Consider the following 22,666-nt stretch of genomic DNA (forward strand, 5'->3'; position numbering starts at 1 on the left):
CATAGACATATTTTTCATCCCTTATACTCATACCATTCTCCAATTTGTCAAATTTGATCTAAATTCTCTCAAAATCTCAAATTTTGTCCGTGAGTGGCAACATTACGATTTTGCCCCTACACTCCAAAAATCACCAGAATTAAACTTTTTCACTTCCTATCATTAAATTATACTCCAAATAGTTAATCTTGGTCAAAAATTTCACTCCATGATCAAATTATTATCTTAGGTGGCAAAATGACGATTTTGCCATTGAATATCAAAATTTCTAATTTTACCCCAAATGAACCCTCGAACTCCGAACAATCATTTTTAGTCATTCCTGGACTATAAAATATTAAATTTCATCCTACAATTCCTATTTGAACTAGTTCGAGGTTAAATCAATTTAAGTGTACCGTTGGGTACAATATCGGGTTTCGTCTATTCTTAGGTGCTTTTCTAGCGTAATAACATGCTATTCAATGCATGTATGTCATGACATGTATTTATAGGGTCGGGTTTTACACTTATGTTTTGCAAAGAGATTGTAAAGAGTTATAATTATGAGATTTTTTTACATCAAAGCATATCTTAAATGTTCCTAGCCATTGTATTATAGAGACTGGGAATTTATAGTGCTCAAAGGCCAGCATATGTTATGTTCTTCACTTATGTGGGCAATCGATCTCATAGATTGATAGTATAAGGATACTTAAGACAAACATGTAAGTGCTTGTTCAAGCTAGAACAAGTTCACTAAATATGACTCGATAAGAGAATTCTATTTGATATCTCACTCAAATGTCTATAGGGATAATTCTCTAAGGATAGTTTTATAAATGATCTTTAGACTTGTGACACCATTTTTATTTTGTATAAGGAGTTTTATACTTTGATTCCATCTTTTCGGGGTCCTAATCAAGGATGCCTAAAAAGGATGTCGTTCGGTATAGCATGAATTATATGGAGGAATATGAACTGTCCAGAAAGGAATCATCACTCTAAGTGATAAGCAATGGGAAGTATCTCGTAGACTAGTTAACTTGTATTTGCTCTTATACAAATCTTTAGCCAAGGTAAAACAGGGATTCGAAAAAACGAGTTTTCATGGAATTGAATTAGGGTAAACATTGAACCATGCTTTTTACTCATTTCGGGATAAATGATGATGGGTTTGAATTACACAGATAAACTGTGCACTAACTAGGTTGGTCAAACCACATTGACTTTTTAATAATTAGGGGTCATGATGTGTTGCTAGATACCAATCTTTCCATAAGTGTAGATGAGCACTAACTAGGTTGGTTAAACCACATTGACCTTTCTAATAATTAGGGGCCATGATGTGTTGCTAGACACTAATTATGGTCTATAAGTATAGATTGACCAATTGGAGAATTAAGGATTAATTAGATAGAGATTTGATTAATCTAATTCTAAATATAGTTTAAGATTACAATTATTCATTGCTACCATAATTAGAAACATAATGGGTCACACACATAAGGTGAATTGTTGAAATTAATTTGAATTCAATTGGATGTGATCTAATTGATTTTAAAGAGGCTTAATCCGATTAAGTATTGAGCTAAATTACACATAAATTTGAAAGTTAATTAAATTTATTTAATTAAACAAAGATCCAGTTAGTCTTAATTAGCCCAAGATATTTTCTAATCCTTATAGGATATGCAGTAGATTAATTCACTTTATAAAAAGATTCTTTAGCCACCCTTTAAACGTACAAAAGAGTTTTAAATTTTATTTTCTCATTTGTTGAGATAAGATCACAACCAAAAGAGAGAAACATAAGGGAGCATAAAGTTGAGAATTTGCTAGCACAAACTTTAGCTAAGGGATTTACACACTTTTAGTGAAGAAATTTCGACAAATCACTGTGTGGATCACTATTAAAGGCAAGACAATTGTGCTGTTATGATTTGATACGTCTTGGTTAGTGTACAAGAAGTCAAAAATGAAAAACCTAGGAGGACTACACCAATGGAAAGCAGACATCAAACTTTCAAGTATATGTTGAAATCTTTCTCTTGTGATTTTTCTAGATTAGTTTCAATTAAAGTGATCTATGACTTAAGGGATCAAAATTTTAATATTCTGTTGCGTATGATTTGCCTTAACATGATTTGAATCCCCAACACTTTTCTAAAAGTATTGATACTTTTCATACAAAATGAAATTCTGGAAATTGTTGAAGAACAAGTATCAATACTTTCTTCACAAAACCTAATTTTCAACCAAAAATCTAACATTCCAAGTTCCAATTTTCATTTCAATTTTTGGAAGTCCAAATACCAATAATAGAGCAAATATCATATTCAAAAAATTGTCTTCAAACCAATAACTAGATCAATCATGACTAAAGTTTCAAGTTCAAAGTCAATGCATATCTCATTCTTTCAATCCAAATTCCAAACAACAAAGTAAGCAATTGTGGAGCAATAACTTAAGAAAAACTACAAAAATAGAGGATAGGTTTTCGTCCCCACTATCTGGACATAAAAAAGTGCTGTAGCACCAAAGTATAGTCCAATGCATTTTAACAACCGACTTTCCAAAATAACAAAGGGTGTCATCATACCTAAATGGTCTAATACATATAATCATCAGTTTCAGAGTATACAAATCATTGTGAACAATGGCTAACGTTTATTGTCGCTCGCTATAGGTCCTTAACTTAATAGGCTCCACTAAAATGTTTTCAGAATAAGAGTTTATACAAAATTCATTTCAGAAACAAAGGGTGAAATCGATCACTAATAATATCAAAGGGTTGAAACAAGATTTCCTTAATTGTTATCAACCTAGTTTATCCTCTTAGAAACAGAGCGACTCGATGCTAGCGTCGTTTCAAAAATCATTTTTAGCACAAACTTTCCAATATAAATCATTATATCAATTCACAAACAAAATTTTAGAATTTTGAGATATCAAAACATTCAAATTGCTTGTTCCTACTGCACAAAACTAACTACATAATATGCATATTTATGTAGCATATATAACTTTCATCAAACTCATTAAAATCTCATCACACAACATCGCAATCCTTGAAATAATCCATGCTCCATCGAGAATACATTTAAATGCGGAATCATAGACAAGGTATGCTTAATTATATCAAAATAATTAAAAACTCTACATTTGTCCACGTATTTGAAGTGTGCCTTTCCTCTTAGCACCTTTCCATGAAAGCTCAATCTCTTAAAAAATACCAACTTTTCCAACAGCACCTATTCATGATTAATCTACTGTTAATACTTTGTTCTCTAGGCATAACTACCACAAATAACCAATAACCCTTTCACTAACTTCTTCACTTAATCTTTAATCTAATAATTAGTGACTAAATCTAACCTAACTATGAATATATAAACTTCAACTAATTAGGGTTTACAAGAATTTTACCTTGGTGAGCTTGAGAGTAGTAAAATCAATCCAACAACCTAAGTTTTAAAGGGAGAAACGAATTTTTAATAAACCAAAATTTTTCGAAATCATAATCCAAAGTTTAGAGATTATGAATACTGAAATCTTACCTTCAAATGTTCTTCAAATGAAAATCCAATTTCAAATCTAAAATTTTGGAGGCTTCATATGGCTTGGAAAGATGAAAGAGAGTGTAGAGAGAGGAGAGAAAAGAGGGGCTGAGAATAGAGAAAGAAACGTTCTTTGCCAATTTAGGAAATATTTGAAGGTTTAGGGCTTTAAAACAATAATGAAAAGTCTAATTTACTCTTTTTTTTTATTTTCAAATTTGCAATGAAGGTATCAATACGTTTAGCAAAAATATCGATACTCTTCCTTTTTGAGTAAACGTATCAATACCTCATGAACAAGTATTAATACTTGTTCATCAGGATACATTTTTGGGTTTTAAGTATCGATACCGCTTGAACAGGTATTGATACTTTTGATCAAGAATGCAATTTTAAGTTTAAAACAAAACATTTTGAATCTCTCTAAGTCTCATCTTTCAAGAAAAATCATTTAATTATGAAAACATATATTTTCTAAGTTATAATTGTTCAAAAATCTCATGCGAAACATTAAATTAATTTCTAACCTAGTTAAGTTATGTCTTTAACCTTAAATAAGAAGGTTGAGGCTTCACATAAATATTTATAGTAATTTAGATGGATGAAATCTTTTATTAACTAATCATACATGCACACATTTTGGAACTTATTTGTATGCAACTAATTATGATTAAGTCAATAGTTATATGAACAAGCTTATCACCTACTTAGCATATTCTAAATTGAAAATATATTTATCCAATGAAATCAAACATTGGGAATGTACCGCTATAACACATCAATCGTGAGTAGTACAATATGCCAAACTATCCTTACCTTTTCCATTTTTCTTTTCTTCTTATCAAACCGCGGTGATGGCTAACAACTTGCTACGATGAACGTTTTAGTCCAAGTTAAGACAATTATCTAACTAATATTATTTGAATTGAGAATTCAAGTTAGAAGAATTATTTTTTTTGTTTAAATTATAGTTAGAGGATTACCAACTTTATCCGGAGTAGTGGCCACCACCATCGTTGTTCCAATGCGCAATGACTATGACACAAGTAAGAGAGAGAAATCAGAAAAAGAATCGTCTTTATTGTATGAATGACTGAGTGGAATAAGGTTAAAAAAGCCCTTCAAGTGAGGAGAGATAATGACAAAAGAGTTGGCCTATGTGCCAGCCTAATATTGCATTCAAATATATGACTCACTCCATTGCTTTTTGGGAAAACACAAGAGAGAGAAAGAGAGAGAGAGAGACAGAGGGGAAGCCTTGGGAAAAGCCTACATCTCTTCCACGTTTGTTGGTATATAACCTGGGCAGGAGTGAGATTTGATCCAATCTTTTCTGGGTCTTAAAGATAAGAACCAGCTATTCAGTCATAAAATCTCCAACGTGGGTCTTTTGTTTTTAAGAGAGAGAGAGAGAGAGAGATTGGTAAAGAAAGAAGGGAAACATGTTGGAAGGAAAAGCTTTGGTGGAAGACACAGACATGCCTTTGAGGATGCAGATCCAAGCTATGTCTTCTGCTTCTCAGGCTTTGGATCTCTATGATGTCCTTGACTGCAAATCCATTGCTGGTTATATCAAAAAGGTATTTTTTTTTTCTTCCCTCTCTCTCACTAAAAACTAACATAAAAAAAGTACCCTTTTTTTCCTATTTCTTTGGCATAAAAAAACTTGACCTGATTTCCTCTGGTTTAAGTTCATTTGGTTTTATTTTTCTCGTTTGCTTTAAAGTATCTATGCTTTTTCTTCTTCTTTTGTGTTTTTTAGCTGAAGCTTCTGTTGCGATTCTAAATTTTCCCATTGGCAGGAGTTTGACAGCAAATATGGGAATGGATGGCAATGTGTGGTGGGTTCAAATTTCGGGTGTTTCTTCACTCATTCTAAAGGGACCTTCATCTACTTTACATTGGAAAGACTCAAGTTCCTTATCTTCAAAGGGGCTTCCTCTTCTACCTCTCCTTGATGCCAAGGCGGTGTTTCATGCTTGGTTGTAGTCTTGTACAGGCAAAAAGCTCAAGAGGAAAGTCGGAGGGGTAAAAGTGCACTGCAGTTTCTTTTTCTGTTTTTTCTTTTCTTTCTTTGTTGTATCGAATTCTATGCAGGGGAGGAAGGAAGAGCAGAGGAGTGAAAAGAAAGAGAAAAAGATGACAAGAGGCTCAGGAGTCATGAATAAAGCATGATCACTTGGGTCTTTTAGATTTTTCCTGTGTGGTTTAAGAGAGCCTTTTTTGGGTTGTGATTCTCTGCTGGGGCCAATTAAAAGTGGCCTCATGTATATATATAAATGAAATGATGATATATATACTGTTTGATACCCCTACTTTTCAACCTTTTTTATGCACTTATCCTCTTTTTATGCTTTCTTTATGTTGATGAATTGGCATCCTGACCAAATGCAAAGATAATGTAAAATAAAATTGATTTTTGATTTTTGGGGAACACTTGATGTCATGGTTATGATGAGAATCTTTATTTTTTCAAATTCTAAGATTCTTCTTGACTTCTTGACCTGAAGCTCACGGGGACTTACATATATTAATTTTTAAAAAACTTTGATTTTTTTAAATTAATTTTTTATTATTAATTTTTATATAATATCATCTTTTAACTATACTTTTAATGTCATATATTTTATTTTTTATTTTTTTTATAAGATTATATTTTTTATTTTTTAATATAATTTTTTATATTATATATTATATTGTAATTTTTTATTTATATTATATAAATTTTAATTTTTTATATTTTATTTTATTTTAATTTTTGATTTTTATATTATATATTTTATTTTAATATTTTTTATTTTAATTATAATGTTATAAAATATTTTTAATCAGGTAATAAAGTTGAAGGGTAAAAGTGTCTTTAAGAACATTACAGAGTGTAATGTAATGTGATTGCATTGATTTTGGACTGTAATCACATTACATCCCTTGACTGTAATGTGATTACATTGTAATTTTATATTACAGTGGTCTGTTGTAAAATAAATATTGTAATTTAATTTAATTGGACATATTATAGGGAATGTGCTCTCACATCCTTCATACCAAACGTTACCTTATTAGAACGAAAAAAGAAAAATTTCCAAACCTAGCGTACAGTGTAGAACACAAAGAAAAATATGTCTCTGGCATCTGAGACAAGCACAAAATCATTAATAAGTAGAAACACTTCAAAAAAATACTTCAGTTTTTTTTTAAAAAATGATTTTTTTTCTTTTAATTGTTAACATGATTAGTCACAATTAAAAGAATTATATCTACTACTACATACATAAATATCTTATTAAAAGAATCTATTCATATTTCTTTTCAAAATGCAATAAAATTCAATATTTGATAGAAAAAGAAAAAACTTAAAATTTAATAAAATTCAAGAACGAGATTTGTTAATATCATAATTTTTTTAGTTTGATATTTAATAAAATTTGATATTTGACAAATAATAAAAAAATTTAAAACTTTTGATTTATAATAAGGAAGTTAAAATCATTTTACATCACTGTAAACCTTAGTTTACATCATCAAATTTGAGATTCCAGAGTAAAAGATTTACTTTTTAATACATTCTTTAATGAAAATGGATTTTACCTAAAGAAAGAAATTTATGGTTTTTAAGGTAGATATAGTTTCAAATTTTTAGGCTTTCAAATCAAAATATTTTTGTGGTTTTTAAGGCAGATACAGTTTCAAAATTTCAGACCTTGAAATCAAAATATTTTAGCTTTTTTTTATTAAGGTTTTGAGGGAAAGATGAACAAATTTTTCAAAAAAAAGAATATGCATAAATTAAAAAAAATAATATAAAAAGTACTTATATCTTAAATGCTGATTAACGGTTTTTCCTTTTGAAAAAGTTATTTAAATTTTTCTCGAGTTCCTGGAGTTGTAATTATAGCTTTAGCTTGAACACAGCCAATTATTAATGCAACTACAAGACATATAGCATTGCGGTGCGACGACTCCATTTGCTTTGCATTGGAGGCCGTAAACAGACTGTGGGTGTTATTTTGTAAGATCTGCTGCCGCACTCCAGACATCAAGCATTTGACTTATTGATAATTGCCTATGGGTCAAGTTGTAAGTAAGAACTGACTGGGACAAAGTTATATGTTGTAGTAAATTCAATTAAGGCACAATAAGTTAAACTGCAAGATATTGTGAAATCTTATTTTCATGGGATGGAGTTGAACGGCATGCGTTTAGAGTTGTGGTTGATCAGCTATAGGCATTATTACTTTCCCTTGTCAAAGATGGAATTAATTTAGGTTTTCAGATTAGTCTAATAAGGCTAGCAATGAAGGGAACAGGCTGACGACCAGCTACAATTAGCATAGATTTACATCCCAGCAAGGGGCAAAAAGATAATCTAAAACATGAAACTGATATTGTTAGGGGTCAAATATCCTTTCACTAAGAAATGACATCCAACCAATAATCATGAGAAACCAATCTGGTTCTAGAATACATCATCCATCCATGTCAAGTCTTGATATTACTGTAGCTCATGTATCTGCATTAACTGAACAAAATCATATAACAGGAGTCAACAAGGGCTTACCCTTAAAGTGTGCCTCCAAGTTGCTTATCACAAGGTCAGCCATTGCCTTGCTTGTTTCCCCAGTGTCACTACCCACATGGGGCACTAGGACAACATTATCTAGTGCAAACAGCTGCTCAGGTGGCTCAGGTTCATTTTCAAATACATCAAGTCCAGCTCCACCCAACCGGCCTTCGAGTAATGCAGATACAAGCTCAGGTTCATCCACATGTGCACCTCGTGCAATGTTGATAAGAAAACCTTTTGGACCCAATGCATCAATTACTTTGCGATTAACAATGTGGTGAGTTTCCTCTGTCAAAGCGCAGGCCACAACAAGGATTTCACAATTGGCAGCCAAGTCAACAATGTTCGAGTAGTATTTGTAATTTGTATTTGGTTTCTTAGATCTGGAGTGGTAACTGATAGGGCACTGAAAAGCTTCGGCCCTTTTTGCGATTGCTGATCCAATCCTGCCCAACCCAACAATTCCAACTGATTTACCACTGAACTGGAAGAGGGAGACAATAGTAAATAAAAGGAAAAGCAAAAGAGGAAAAAGATCAAAATAAAGATGGGAAACATTAAGCATACTAGTGATGTAACATGCACAATTTTGCATCTTTCTTGAAACAATATCAGCAATAAAATTTTTGCTGATATATGTATGACAAGAAATATGTTTCACTACGTCAGAAGAAATTAAAATACTGAAAAGACTCCATGCAGCATCCATTGCTGATGAAGTTGACAGTCAAACCAACGGGCTAGGCAGAAAACTGAGTGCTAGAGATGTTGGTGGCAAACAAAGAAATTCCAATCCTCCAATGCATTGAAGATTCCGTGGTCCATCATTTGTCGTACTCCCTATGTGATTGTTGGTATTTTTCTTCCTTTTTAGCAAAGGGGAGTGAACTCTATATGACATTTTTGTCCAACAAATTCTGGTCACTAAGATATGATAGATGATCTACCAAGAACAGTGAAAAAGGAAAAACCAAGTTCCATATATACTCTACTGTACCAGTTATCATGAATTATCCAAAAGTGAGCTTACATATAGCAATTAGACTAGTTCATACCCCACACTAAATATAAATAACTTAATAAATGGCGAGGAAAACACTTCATTGTATCTGAAACATGGTTACTGGTTCGTTTAAGACTACTGGAAAATAAGAAAGAAATGAGTATAGAAATAGCATCCATCATCCAAAATCACATCAAACAATTTCAACTTAACTTCCTAAAAAGATGTTCATTATTGGATATAAACTATAATCTTATCCTCTACTGACATGATGCATCATATGTATCACTATGCTCCTATTTGTCAACAACTTAAAAGCCTTCAAACTAAAAGTAACTCAATGCAAACCAGATATCAGTTTCACAAATTGTAACCCTACTTCTTAATCGATTAAATCACGTTAGAAGCTGACAGAAGCAATGGGACCAAATTACCTACCGTGTAGCTATCATATTACCATCACAAGTTTCGTTATCCACACAAGTGCAAATTAATAGAATCAAATCAATCCACAAAAAGGAAGCTTACTGGTCCCTCTAAAACTACTTTAAACTGAATTATCATAAAGGAGAAAAGAAACTTCAGGCAATAGAAAACTGATTATCGATTTTTAACAGCCTAATTAAATAAACTAAAACCCTCTAATATCATAGAAAAACAAGAACTCACTTTTCACTAAATTGGATAAAAAACATATAAAATCAATAAAGATAGTAAAATTTAAAAAGAAAAAGAAAAACCCAGAAAAAAACCTTCGTAGCCAATCCGAAATCACCACTGATCCAGTTCCCACTCCTCACAAACTGATCACAAACACAAACTTTCCTCAAAACAGCCAATGCCAACCCAATAGCCAAATCAGCTACATCATCAGTCAATACATCAGGGGTATTAGTAACCTTAATACCTCTCTGTTTGCACTTGTCCAAATCAATCTTGTCCAGGCCAACGCTGTAGCTTGCAACAATCTCTAAATTGGGAAGTGAATCAATCAGTTTCGCATCAGCTCCAACTTTGGTGTTTCCGACCACTGCTTTGATGGAACTCGAGTAGTTGTTGAAGAATTCAGCCTTCGAAGATGAATGGTCCCATAATTTGATGAGGTTGAAGCGGGTTTCTAGTTCTTGTTCGAGGTATGTGAACATTGGACATGTCACTAGAACACAAGTGTTGTTCATGTTTGTGCTTATGTTTAGAAGTTGAGACCAGGCTGGGTTTTGTCTTATTCAGTTGCGGTTTCCTCCGTTTTGAAGTGAAGCTTAGTGGGAACTGAGCCAATCCCCTCGCCGCCATAGGGACCGAGTGAAAACTAAAAAGAAAACACTGGTGAAGGAACCCTCCAAAAATTGGGGTTTGGCCCAGTGGTTCACCCTAGGTCGGAATGCTCGCAAATATGTTTAGGATATCCCTGGCTCACGAAATGAAGAGGGAAATAAAATAGTTATTTTATAAAAATAGAATAAAAGAAAAACAATTATTATATAGTTTGATTTATAGGAATAAAATATGATAGGAATTATTATTATTATGATTTAAGATTTATTCTAATGATTGGTTGATAGGAATTTTTTAAGAATAATTAAAAAATATATGATAAATGATAAAAATATCTTTTAATAAAATTAAAGAGTTTATTTTGTTAAAAGATAAAAAAAACTCTAATAATAGGTAATAAAATCAAAATACCTTTTACTATAATTAAATAATATTTTCACCAAAATATAAATATATTTTTATTATAATTTCATAATATTTTGTAGTAGAAGATAATTAAACTTTTTATTATAATTAAATAATATTTAATACTAAAAGATAAAATATATTCTTTATTAAATTTAAATAATACTATAAAATATATTCTTTATTAAATTTAAATAATATTAAATAATATTTTTTATAATATTTATTATAATTAAATAATATAAATATATTAAATGATATTTAAATATTTCCATTTTCCGCTTTTTTTTTTTTAAATGAAGTAAAAAATTCTTTGCAAAGGGTATTTTGGTAAAGTAGAGAGAGGCAGCAGTAACCGGAAGCTCCAAAAATGGAATTGCTTTAGAGAGAAAAGGAGTGAAGAAGGGAGAGAAAAAAGAATGGGTTTAGTGTTATTTTATAAAGTAATTTTTGAAATTGTAAAGAAATATTTTTGTCAAATCAACTTTTTTTCTTATTTCCAAAAACTTGGAATAGCTACTACCAAGGAGGGTCTTGGTAATGGCTATTTAAACTCCTCCAAGAATGGCCATTATGAGAAATAGTTATTCCATTGAATCAAATGTAGCTTTATCTCAAAATAAGAATAAAAGGGGAATGATTATTCCATTTTCTTCAACCAAGCATGCCACTAGGGTTTTGTTTTAAAGTTTATATTTGATATATTAGTAGTGTATAATTATTTTATATATTACCATATTGTCAAATGAAACCATCTTATTATAAAAATAAATTTTAATAATTTTTTAAAAAATATATAAAAGATAAAAATAATAATTTCACTATCAAATTTCATCTCAATTGTTTTTTTTGGCATAAATCTAAAAAGGTCTCTAAATTATTTTTAAAAATTCAAATAAACTTTTATATTTTTATTAAGTTTAATCAAGTTTTTTTACTTTTATTTTTAGTCAAATAAGCTTTTTTTTTTATTTTGAATCAAATAAATCCTTATAACTAATGATTGACTTAATCAAAATCTCATTTCCTATTCCATGTTGCATCGCATTGATATGGTAGGTTAACATATCCTAATTGATGATAATGTGATATGTTAATATATCATAATTAATGATGCAATGAAATACTAATTTGGCATAATAATATGACCATGTGACATTTTTCGCTATCTACATTAATTCCATGTCAGTGTCGTGTGGATATAAAATGATAAAAGACATTTTGACTAATGACAATTAATTAACTATTAGTTGTAAGAGCTTATTTGACTCAAAAGTATAGGGGCTTGATTAAATGCAATAAAAGAATAAGAACTTATTTGACCCAAATAAAAGTATAAGGGTTTAATTGAAAGTAATAAAAGAAAAAGAGTTTATTTGAATAGTTTAAAGACTTATTTGAGTATTTTTTCTTTTCTTTTTCTCTCTTTCCAACTCTTTCTCACTTGATCTCCCTTTCTTTTTATGTCCGATTTTGTTTAGTCCACCACTTTTACAACCTTTTAATTCATTAGTTAAAGGTTGAGGGTTTTATAGAATACAACTTGATAATTTGAGGCATCTTGTAATTTGTAATTTGCGTTTAGTTACTTTGCTAAACTAGATCGAGGATCTAGAGTTAATTTATGAAAGCTCCAATACTTAAAACACAACATAAAGTAATTAAAATATTAACACAGATGCTAGCTTTAAAATGTTTATAGTTTTGATTATGACAAAATGATCATAATTTGCTTATGAAAGCTCCAATACTTAAAACACAACATAAAGCAATTAGAATATTGACACAGATGCTAGCTTTAAAATGTTTATAGTTTTGATTATGACAAAATGATCCTAATTTGCTTGAATATTATTTGAATGATTCTTGACAAGTTCTTGAAACGATTTAGCTCTTATAAATTTGTTTTTACATAATTGTAAGCTTGATTTTTGAAGTTATTGAACTATGTATACATAAGCACGTATGACTTAGTTGTGTGAGTTTATGATCCCTTTAACATTTATCCTTGAAATGTCTAGGTTGTAAGATAAGTTCACAAAAGGTGGAGTTTATATCAAAACATTTAAAGATCATCAATCTACACATCACCAAGGTGGTCTAAAGTCAAGAAGTTTATTCTTAACTCAACACTTATCACAAGGAAGAAGCAAGGAAGAAATATCTGAAGTTAAGTGCCAAAATGTCAAGAAATTTTGAAGAAACAAAGCTCCAATCAATCCTAGAGCAAGACAAGTCGACCCTATGGAAGAACAGACGAGAAAACTTGAAGAACACAAAGCCATAGTCGCCCTTGACACACCTATAGTCAACCTTGAGGCAGAAAGTTAGTGGAGATGAAGTTCTTCAAAGTCATAATCGACCTTGGCATCCATATAATCGACCCTGAGGAATCTAATGCGCAAAAAAGAGGATTTTTCAAAGTCATAGTTGACCTTGACAAAGCTATAGTCGACCCTCTAAGCTTTGATGTAAAAAATACTAGCTTTTTGGAAGTGGATCGACTGGAGAACTTTTATACTCAACTATAAATAATCTTTGAACACAAAATTCAAAAGGAAAACAGCTAGGTTATTGCCTTAATCACTTCCAATAGCTCCAAGACTTGTTCAACTATAAAAAGGACCATTTAGAAGCATTTCAAAGTGAGGAAGAAAAAAGAAAAAAGGCCAGACTCTTGAAGATCATGGAAGAAAAGAGAGAAAACCAAGGAAAACCAAGCCTACTTGAGTTAAACCTTATTTAAGCTTACACTCCAAGCTTTTTATCCATTGTTAGACATTTTGCCTTCATTGTACTAAACTAGCAAAATTCACCTTTTAGAGGGACTCTTGCTATTTCTTGTAAAGGTTTTAAATCATCTTTGAAAAGTTAGTGTGGGTTTGTGGTTTAGCTTGTTAAAACTCATGAGTTGTGATTGCTCTTGGTAAAAGGCATTTGTAAGATTTATGGTTGAGCCCAATTAAACCATGGATTGTGCTTACTCCTGTTAAAAAGTATTTGTAAGGGTTGTGGTTGCTTTCGAAAAAAGCCATTGTAAAGATTTAATGCTTGATCCCATTAAAAGCACATTTCCTTGAGTGGATTTGAAACTCCTTAGCTTGCTAAAGGAGAAGACGTAGGTATTTGAGAAAGTTGAACCTTTATAGATTTCTTGTGTCTTCATTTTTACTTTTACCTTGAATTGCTACACTTGATTTCAAAAAAACCTATGTCATAAGTTGCTTATGTCTTGATTTATACTTTTCACATTTTGGTTTGCTTCTTTGTTAAAAACCTTTTTGCTATCATTACTTTTTCACTTCTTGTTGAAAGGATTTCTTGAAACATATATCTTAAGATTATTCTTGTTACATTTGAAAATATTTTAAGCTTTTCAAAAGAGCTCATTTGCCTATGTTTGATTGAGTAGACTTGACTAAAATTTACATATTCATAATATTCTTCTTTAAATTCTTCTTATGAGCTTTTAAAATGAGTTTCTCATCTAAGGTGGACTATCAAGCCTTCATAGTTGACTATACATTTATTTAAATAGTTTCTGAAAAGGTTTTACTAAAGAGAAACACAACCATATTCGACTAGAGTTTCTACATAGTCGACTATAGCCGTTTACTTCAAGAACACCAAGGCATGCCTTTACCTAAAACCTTGCCTGGTTCTTAACCTCTAATGGTCTTAAACAAGAACCTTTGGTTATTAAGTGAGAAAGAGTTAGAGAGAGATAAAAAAAGAAGAAGAAAGGATAAAATACACTAACATCTCCAACTTGTCCCTATAATTCCATGCGAGTCCATTAGTTTAAAAAATGAATAACTCGCCTAAAATTCTAAACGATGCTAAAGGAGATTTGAAATAACTATAATACCCATGTAATAAAAAGACCTAATCACATATTATGAAATCCTTAATCACTGTGTTCATCTGTTCTCTCCTTTTTTCAACCGTTCTTTCACTCACTCACACCAATTGCTTAGGGCTCTGCTAGATTTCCTTCTGATTAAAAGCTTCCATTCATATGAAAAGCTTTATCTTATAGTGAAAAAGTAATAAATTAAATTGTTATTTTGAACATTTTATATCACAACCCAAATCGAGAGTACCTAAATCGTGTGTAAAGGTTAGGATTCATCGATTTTAGTTCATCAATTTTGTTGTGATTGTGGTAAATATTGTGGATTTTGTGATGTTGTAGTGAGGGTTAAGGTTAATTAGGATTTAGGGATTTAGGGTGAAGGTTAAAATTTAGGTTTTGATTAGGATTTGGGAATTTAGGGTGAGGGTTTCAATTAGGGTTCTATTAGTACTTGAAGCTCACTTGAAGCTATTAGGGTGAGGATTAAGGTTTGGGTTCTAGTCTGGGTTTAGGTTCGTGTTTAGGGTCTGGTTTGAGTTTAGGTTTGAAATTAGGGATTTAAGGTTTGGTAAGAAATTGGAAAATCCTCAATTTCTTACGAAACCTTAAATCCCAAACTTTCAAATTGATTGGGTTCGAGTTTAGGTTCGGGTCTAAGTTAGGGTTTGAAATTGGGATTTAGGGTTTGGTACCTAATTTTTTACCAAACCTAAATCTCCAATTTCAAACCCGAACTCGATCAGTTATATAATTAGAGTTTAGGGTTTGATAAGGAATTGAGGATTTCTTAATTTCTTACTAAACCTTAAATCCTTAATTTTAAAGTTGAACCCAGACCTAGACCTGAACTTGATCAATTTTGAAATTGGGGATTTAGGGTTTGGTAAAAAATTAAGGATTTGGCTTAAGTTTAGTTTAGGGTACCCTAAACAAAATCGTAACCCTAAATCCCTAATTTATTACCAAACCCTAAATCCCTAATTTCAAACCCTAAACCTGAAACCATTTCCTTAAGTTGATTCGCTTTGAATTTGGGGGTTTGCTAAGTAATTGAGGATTTAGAGTTTAGGTTTTGTTTACCTCAATCAATTTTAAATTGATGGTTTGTGAAATTGGTTTTAATTTGTTTGGGGTTTAAAGGTTTGCATTCAAGAATGGGGTTATTTTTTAGCATTTCATGATTTACAATGCTATTGTAATTTTGATGTTCCAGTCTGGGCATGACAGACATCCTATATGACTTGATGGTGCATTGTAATGGAGTGGTGATGACCATTAGGAATGTGGATCCAGATAGATATTCATTTATAGAGTTGACAAATGATGTGTTTGAGTTGGAGGATGATTCTAATGCTGAGGTAGGGTTTGGTATGTCCATTACATCATGGGTCTCTAAATCAAAGGAGGTTTTTTAACTAAAAAATGATGATGATGTTTTGAAGTTGTTCCAACTAAATGAAGTTGCCAAGGAAATCCACATCCACTTGGACTTAACCCCAACAATTTCCCTATAAACAATGGATTTTGGTAAATGTTCTATTTTTGTAAATGTGAGGCCTGATGTTGCGACTGGTAAGGTTATACTTAGGAAAACCAGGTGACCCAAAAAATTAAGAGAAAATTAGATTTTGCCAAGTATAGTGAGAGGTTTTGTAAGGTTATGCTTGCTTCAGATAGTGAGTTTAATGTGTTTCAAGGTTACAGGACAGATAGCTTGGGGGTGACTAAGGTAACTTATCCTTATGGTGTTTAGAACATTTATGGAATTCCTTGCAAGCATGCAACAACTTGCATAAGTCACAAAAGGGGTGATATACAACAATATTGTGATAATTACTATTATAAGGAGAATTTCATGCTAGCATACACTTATTACATTCACCTCATTCCTAACATCATAATGACTGAGTTAAGAGGGTAGGTTGATCTAATGGATCCTCCAATGCTCCGCCGTATGCTTGGCAAACTAAAGAAGAACAGAAGAAGGGAACTCAAGGGAAGGCCATCTGGAACTGGCAATGTTAGGAGGAGAAGCACAGACGAATACAAGTGATGAGCTACCACACCCACCAATCTATGGTTCTTGAAATGAAGTATTCCAGCAAGATTGCAACAACTGAAGCGCGAAGGTAAAATTCATCTCTGGTTCTTGAAATGATTTTTTCCTCTATTACTTTCATCATTTCCTCTTTTATGGAATGCCAAATATCAATAAGAAATCTTTTAGATTTCATTAAAAAATCTTGATTTTTAGCTTATCCATTGTGGTTCTTGGAATAATCTAGAAATCTTCCAAAAATCTGGACTTTTGGTTTTGGTTTAAGGGAGTTTGTTTAGGCAAGAACACTGAAGGAAAAGAGGGCAAAATTGTCCTAAAATTCATTAAGAAATGAAGACTGATGGTAGGATTTCTCTGTCTAGCAAAACATATTATTTTTGGACAAGTTGTATATTTTTAAAACTAATGGACTCACATGAAATTATGGGTCAAAGTTGATAGTGCTAGTGTATTTTACCCAAAAAGAAACCAATCCTTGAAAGAGAATTGGAGAGAGAAAAAAAAGAAATTGTAGAGATGTTAATGGGTAGGGTACTCATTAGTTTTCAAGTACCCGTACTTGAACTCGATTAATAAATAAGATACCTAAACCTTACAACTACCTGAATATTTTTAAAATTTACTATCGGAAGCCTATTACTATCCCATTACTTGATAATTACCTGAACTCGTTTAAAAAGTCGATTATGTAAAATAATTATTATACTCTTCATGGATACCCAATTATTCAAATCCAAACCCCGTATACAATAATAAATTATATTTTACATTCATACAATTCACTAATAATTAAATTTATAAAAGCAAAAAATCATAAAATTTAAATTTAAATAACAAAAACTAATATCTCAAACAACAACTTGAATATCCAAAAATAAATATCTCAAACAACTTATAAGTTATAGTTATTATTGCTATCATGTTCTTATTTATACATATAAATAAAAGGGTAAAATACATTAACACCCTCATGTTTCAACCATTATTTTACACAGGTTCATTAGTTTTCAAAATAAACACTCCATTTCAAAAAAATATCTTTCATTGAATACATAAGTCTAGCCATTAATCAATCGTTAATATTCCCATTTGTTTGATGATGTGATAATATTGAAAGGATAATTTTACCTTGAATTAATTTTCAAAATTACCAAACTATAATTTTTCAAAACAAAATCTATCCTACCTCTCGCTAGCCGACCACCCCAAGGTCGAATCTGGCTGGGGAATACCAGATTCGACCCAAATTGGTGCTCCCCCGATTTGGGGAGCATAATTTGGTGTTCCCTTAAGGAATGCCAAATCCGACCACGGGGTGGTCGGTCGGTGTAAAGGGGCGTCACTAGTCGACCAGATAAAAAAGAAAATAGTGAAAAAAGAATAATGGTATTTAGACATTTCATGTTTAGGCATTAACGTCTTTTACATGTTTGGGATAAATTGTTTATTTTAGAAACTAATGGACCTATATGAAATTATGGTTAAAACTTAGGGGTGTTAGTGTATTTTACCCTAAATGAAAGGTTGTTAATAGTTATTATCACTTAATACCAATACTTTAATATGTTTTACTGATGTAAGCATATATGCAACACTAATAATTTTATAAGTTATAATATTTGTAAATTAAAAGTTTTGTTTATAGAATAATGATAATTAACAAATTATTTTATCATAATAAGTATATAATAATGTTTATATATAACTTAAATATATTAATATATTAATCTATTCTTATAACATATTAATACGTAGGATAAAGGCATAGTAATTATTATTAAATATAACCTATATTATCTGGTAACAAGTATGTACTAGATAGTAATGTTTTTATATAAATTAAATATATTAATATTTATAACCTATCAATATAACCTCTTTATATGTAGGATATATGTTTATATAGGCAAAACAATACTATATGTACTACAACTGTAATAATTACAGTATTATTATTTAGGATATTTATTAATCATATATTAATATTAACATATAACATATATCTATTAAAAAAATCATTTTTGGTTTGTTGAGTCACTCAAGGTCATAGTGGGATGAAAAGGGTCCTAGCTCAATAAGAAGTTTAAAGGTTAAATTTTTTGAAATATTAAAAGAGGGCTATTATTTTGATAAAATATTAAGAATAATCATATCAGATTCTAAAACTTTGCCTTTATGATTACATAATTTGCCTTAATGACTACGGTTTATAAATGTCGGTTTATATAGGATATAAATCGATCATGGTGAACAATTTGTTACTTAGAAACGTACTTGATGCAAACAAGTTGAAAAGCTCAAATTTTATTGACTGGTTTCATAATATCAAAATTGTCTTGAAACAAAAGCAAAAAGCTTACGTCCTAGATGGTCCTATTCTCGTGGAACCTAGCAATGATGCCACAAATGATGCTATAAATGTGTGATATTAACTAGTATGGCTCCAGATCTTCAAAAGCAACATGAAGCTATGAATGCCTTGGATATTATCTTAAACCTTAGAGAAATGTTCAATAAGGAAAATCGCATAGAGAGATTCAACATTTCAAGGGAATTGTTCTGTTGTAAGATGTCTAAGTGAAGTCCAGTAAGGCTTGATGTGCTTAAGATGATAAGATACATCACTCAACTTGAGCAATTAAGTTGGGTTATGGATCATGATTTGAGCATAGACCTTATACTCTTTTCGCCGTCAAAAAGCTATTCTCAGTTTGTGTTGAATTTCAACATGAACAAGATTGAGGTAATCTTATCGGGTTTATTGAATATGCTCACACAAGCTGAGAACACCATTGTGAAAGGGAAGTCTTCAATTCATCTTGTTTTTTTTTTTATAAAAAATAAAAATAAGAAAAGAAAATTTTCTAAAAAATACAAGGGTGAAAAGGCATCAACTTCGAAAGATATGAAGCCTACTAGAGGAATGAAAAAGGACAAGATGAAAAAGGACAAGGATAATAACAAATGTCATTTTTTAGGCAAATTAAGGCATTGGAGGCGAAATTTCCACTGTAGGTGTGAATTATATGATGATTTATTTTTCACTACTTGGTACATGATACCTTACTCTTTATTAATGTTTTGATATGTATGACATATTGTAGGAACTAATGACAATGAGTAGTGAAGAATAGGACCACGAAGGTGAAAACCTTAGTTGACTGTGATCAAGCTTGTCGGCCTAGATTAGATTATAGAACAATAAATAATTTTTGAACATTGAATGTTTTCATGGCATGATTGCCAAGATGAGATGTTTTGGTTTTGGGTCTATGGCCGAATATTTTATTTTATGTTTAGGAAACATAGATTTATATTTTGCTAGTATGAGATGCTTAGCTTATAGATATTTATATATTTACATTACATCTTTTTTTATTTTAGAATTATTCTAAATTATTTATCCTTAAGTATAACCTTACATATATAATAATTAATACTAAGTCATAATGATAGGATCATTGTGAGATTATTTTTGTTTGATTATGAATCAAAAAGAAAATTAATGAGATGACTTATATCAAATTGAGTCATAACTCAACGAATTCATAATAGGATTATGAACACATTTAGTCAAGGAGCATTATTATTGAAATCTTATATCTAAATTAAGGTTGCTTAGAACTAAATAACAATTGATTATCATATTGAAGTCATAAGAGATGAATTGCAAAGCATTCCAAACCTAGTTAATTGCATGAACTAACCTTTGAGAGGATTTCATCCCATAACCCTTGATGAACGACTTATGATATGTAAGTATACATAAAAGTTATAGATATAATGCCTCAAAGGAAAGTAAATAAGTTTACTTAGTAAGATTTCTATACATGATAGAAATAGTGGGAGCTAATGACACTTTAAAGGTCAAGGGTCATGAAATTATGAAATCTAATAGATAAGATCTATGCACAAAGATTGATTTAATGGGATGCATAAAGATACATAATTCATCCATTAAATACAAACCATTAGTAGGATACGTATTAATGCACTACTCATATAAGATGAGTCAACTAAATGATTCAACATGAATGATTGGATAATAATCTCTATTCAATGTAATAAATTCAAAGTAGTTGAATACATTGAATAAGATAAACATATTTTGTGCAAATCATAAGGTTAGTGAGAGTAAGATAAGTTACTCATTAAAAGTGTCTAAGATACATTTACTAGTCTAAAAAAAATCGAAATAAGACCAAACGGTTAGAGCCTAAAAATGGACTTACCAAAAGAATTTAGGATGACATGTTAAACTAGTTTAACATAAAGAGAATCCTGAGTGTTAAAAGTGACATAAAGTCATGATTGGACGGTTCTATTTGAATGGTTCCAAAACAAAGGCTAATTGCATGGTTATATCTATAATCGAATACAAATCCTTTTGTTTAGACTGCAAAAGGAGAAATATTTGGATCATTGGTTTAATAAATCAATAAATGATCCGAATTTTTACAGTAACAACAAGAGCCATAATAATGGAATCAAGGTCTCGTTATGACCTAAATTAGTGTTTCGATTATGACAATGGAGATTGTCAAACATATAAATAAACATATTTTCAAATATTGCAACTTGAGTTGTCCTAGTAGAGATACAGTCACTAAGCGAAAAAGTTCGATATTTGATACATTAGCAATTGACTCAAGTGCACGTGGGAGATTGTTGGTATATGCCCTTGAGCCAATTAAATTGGTCAAGGAATATATATTGTCATTTAATGCATACTTAATCGCATAATTATATGTGATAAAAGTTTTTCTTCATGTCAGTACAATAACAACTACATGTGATAGAGGTTTTCTTTTATGATCTATAAATATAAATCAATTATCAAATTGATATTTGATTATGATTTATATTTACGGTCAATATGTTAGAAACCTAATAGGTCACACACATTAAGTGATATGATTGAGATTAAATAAAGATAATTAATTAAGTTGGACTTAATTGAAACAGATCAAAATAAAGTGAGAAAATTAATTAAGTTCACAAAAACTTAATTGAATAAAAATACAAATATTGTATCTAGGGTTACAACTTAGTTTGGCTATATAAATATATTATATTAGTCAACTAAAACTTTAAACCTTCAGTCACTTTTTAGCCGTTTCATAAAAATAAGAAAAAAAAATAGTTTTCTCTGTCTGATAGAGATAAGATTCGGCTAAGCTTGTTTTGATCTATTTTGTTTTCTAAAATTAAAACTTGCTAGCACAAGTAAAAATATTACTTTTGAAAAGGTCTTATTCGGTCACTGTGTGGATTACTGTTAAATGTCGAACACTTGGGTGGTTGGAGATTTGATAAATCTTAAAAGTGAAAAAGCAAAGACTTTGGTTGCAAGATTTTAAACCGTCGTATACTCTTTTCTAGTTTATTGCTTCATCACAAGCTTTTTGATTTAATTGGTTGTTGATTACGATATCTAGAGTAAGATATGTAATACTTAAACTTATAAATGCTTATAATTAATTGAAAATTATATGAAAAAACATAAACATTGATCATATGAAATTCGATTGTGTTATATTTTTAATTTCATGATTAATTTCATATTTGATTATGAGGTTGATTTCCATAAGTTCAATCCCAAAATAACAGAAAGCCAACGGAGCTATACAACAAATATAACCAACTCCACTCTTCCAATTCTTTAAAGAAAGTAACCTAAACTGAAATCAATTTTTCCAAGTAAACAATTATATAAATTTAGATTATTTTCGTTAATAGACTCAAAGAAAAAGGTCTAAGCAAGGAACCTTTGTGCCAAAATGGTTTGTACTTTATATTATGCATTCATTAAACAATGAGACAGAAAATTGAAAAACTTTTTTTTTTTTGAAAGAGAAAATTGAAAAAACATGGGGGAAGTTTTTCTCTACATTAATAATATTTCGAGCAAGAGGAAAAAAAACCAATAAACATTCTGGTCTTTTCCTTTGTAATGCTATCGTGA

General features: G+C 30.6%; 2 protein-coding genes across 2 annotated transcripts; one reads left to right on the forward strand and one right to left on the reverse strand.

Moving 5' to 3' along the window:
• Positions 4,750-5,854, forward strand: LOC18595942 (dynein light chain LC6, flagellar outer arm). Its single transcript, XM_007024120.2, has 2 exons — positions 4,750-5,119; positions 5,342-5,854. The coding sequence occupies exons 1-2, from the start codon at positions 4,982-4,984 to the stop codon at positions 5,495-5,497; spliced, it is 294 nt and encodes a 97-aa protein (XP_007024182.1). The 5' UTR covers positions 4,750-4,981; the 3' UTR covers positions 5,498-5,854.
• LOC18595943 (hydroxyphenylpyruvate reductase) lies at positions 7,835-10,525 on the reverse strand. Its single transcript, XM_007024121.2, has 2 exons — positions 9,859-10,525; positions 7,835-8,587 (listed from the first exon to the last, which is right to left on the reverse strand). The coding sequence occupies exons 1-2, from the start codon at positions 10,282-10,284 to the stop codon at positions 8,069-8,071; spliced, it is 945 nt and encodes a 314-aa protein (XP_007024183.2). The 5' UTR covers positions 10,285-10,525; the 3' UTR covers positions 7,835-8,068.

Source organism: Theobroma cacao, chromosome 6, assembly GCF_000208745.1.
Source record: "Theobroma cacao cultivar B97-61/B2 chromosome 6, Criollo_cocoa_genome_V2, whole genome shotgun sequence".
NCBI lineage: Eukaryota > Viridiplantae > Streptophyta > Magnoliopsida > Malvales > Malvaceae > Theobroma > Theobroma cacao.

Bases quoted from the DNA above. Each gene is read 5' to 3' on its own strand.
- LOC18595943 (XM_007024121.2), bottom strand. From the start codon at position 10,284: ATGAACAACACTTGTGTTCTAGTGACATGTCCAATGTTCACATACCTC. The intron at 8,588-9,858 runs GTTTTTTTCTGG...TCCCTCTTCCAG, and splicing joins ATTTCGGATTGGCTACGAAG to TTCAGTGGTAAATCAGTTGG.
- LOC18595942 (XM_007024120.2), top strand. From the start codon at position 4,982: ATGTTGGAAGGAAAAGCTTTGGTGGAAGACACAGACATGCCTTTGAGG. The intron at 5,120-5,341 runs GTATTTTTTTTT...TCCCATTGGCAG, and splicing joins TTGCTGGTTATATCAAAAAG to GAGTTTGACAGCAAATATGG.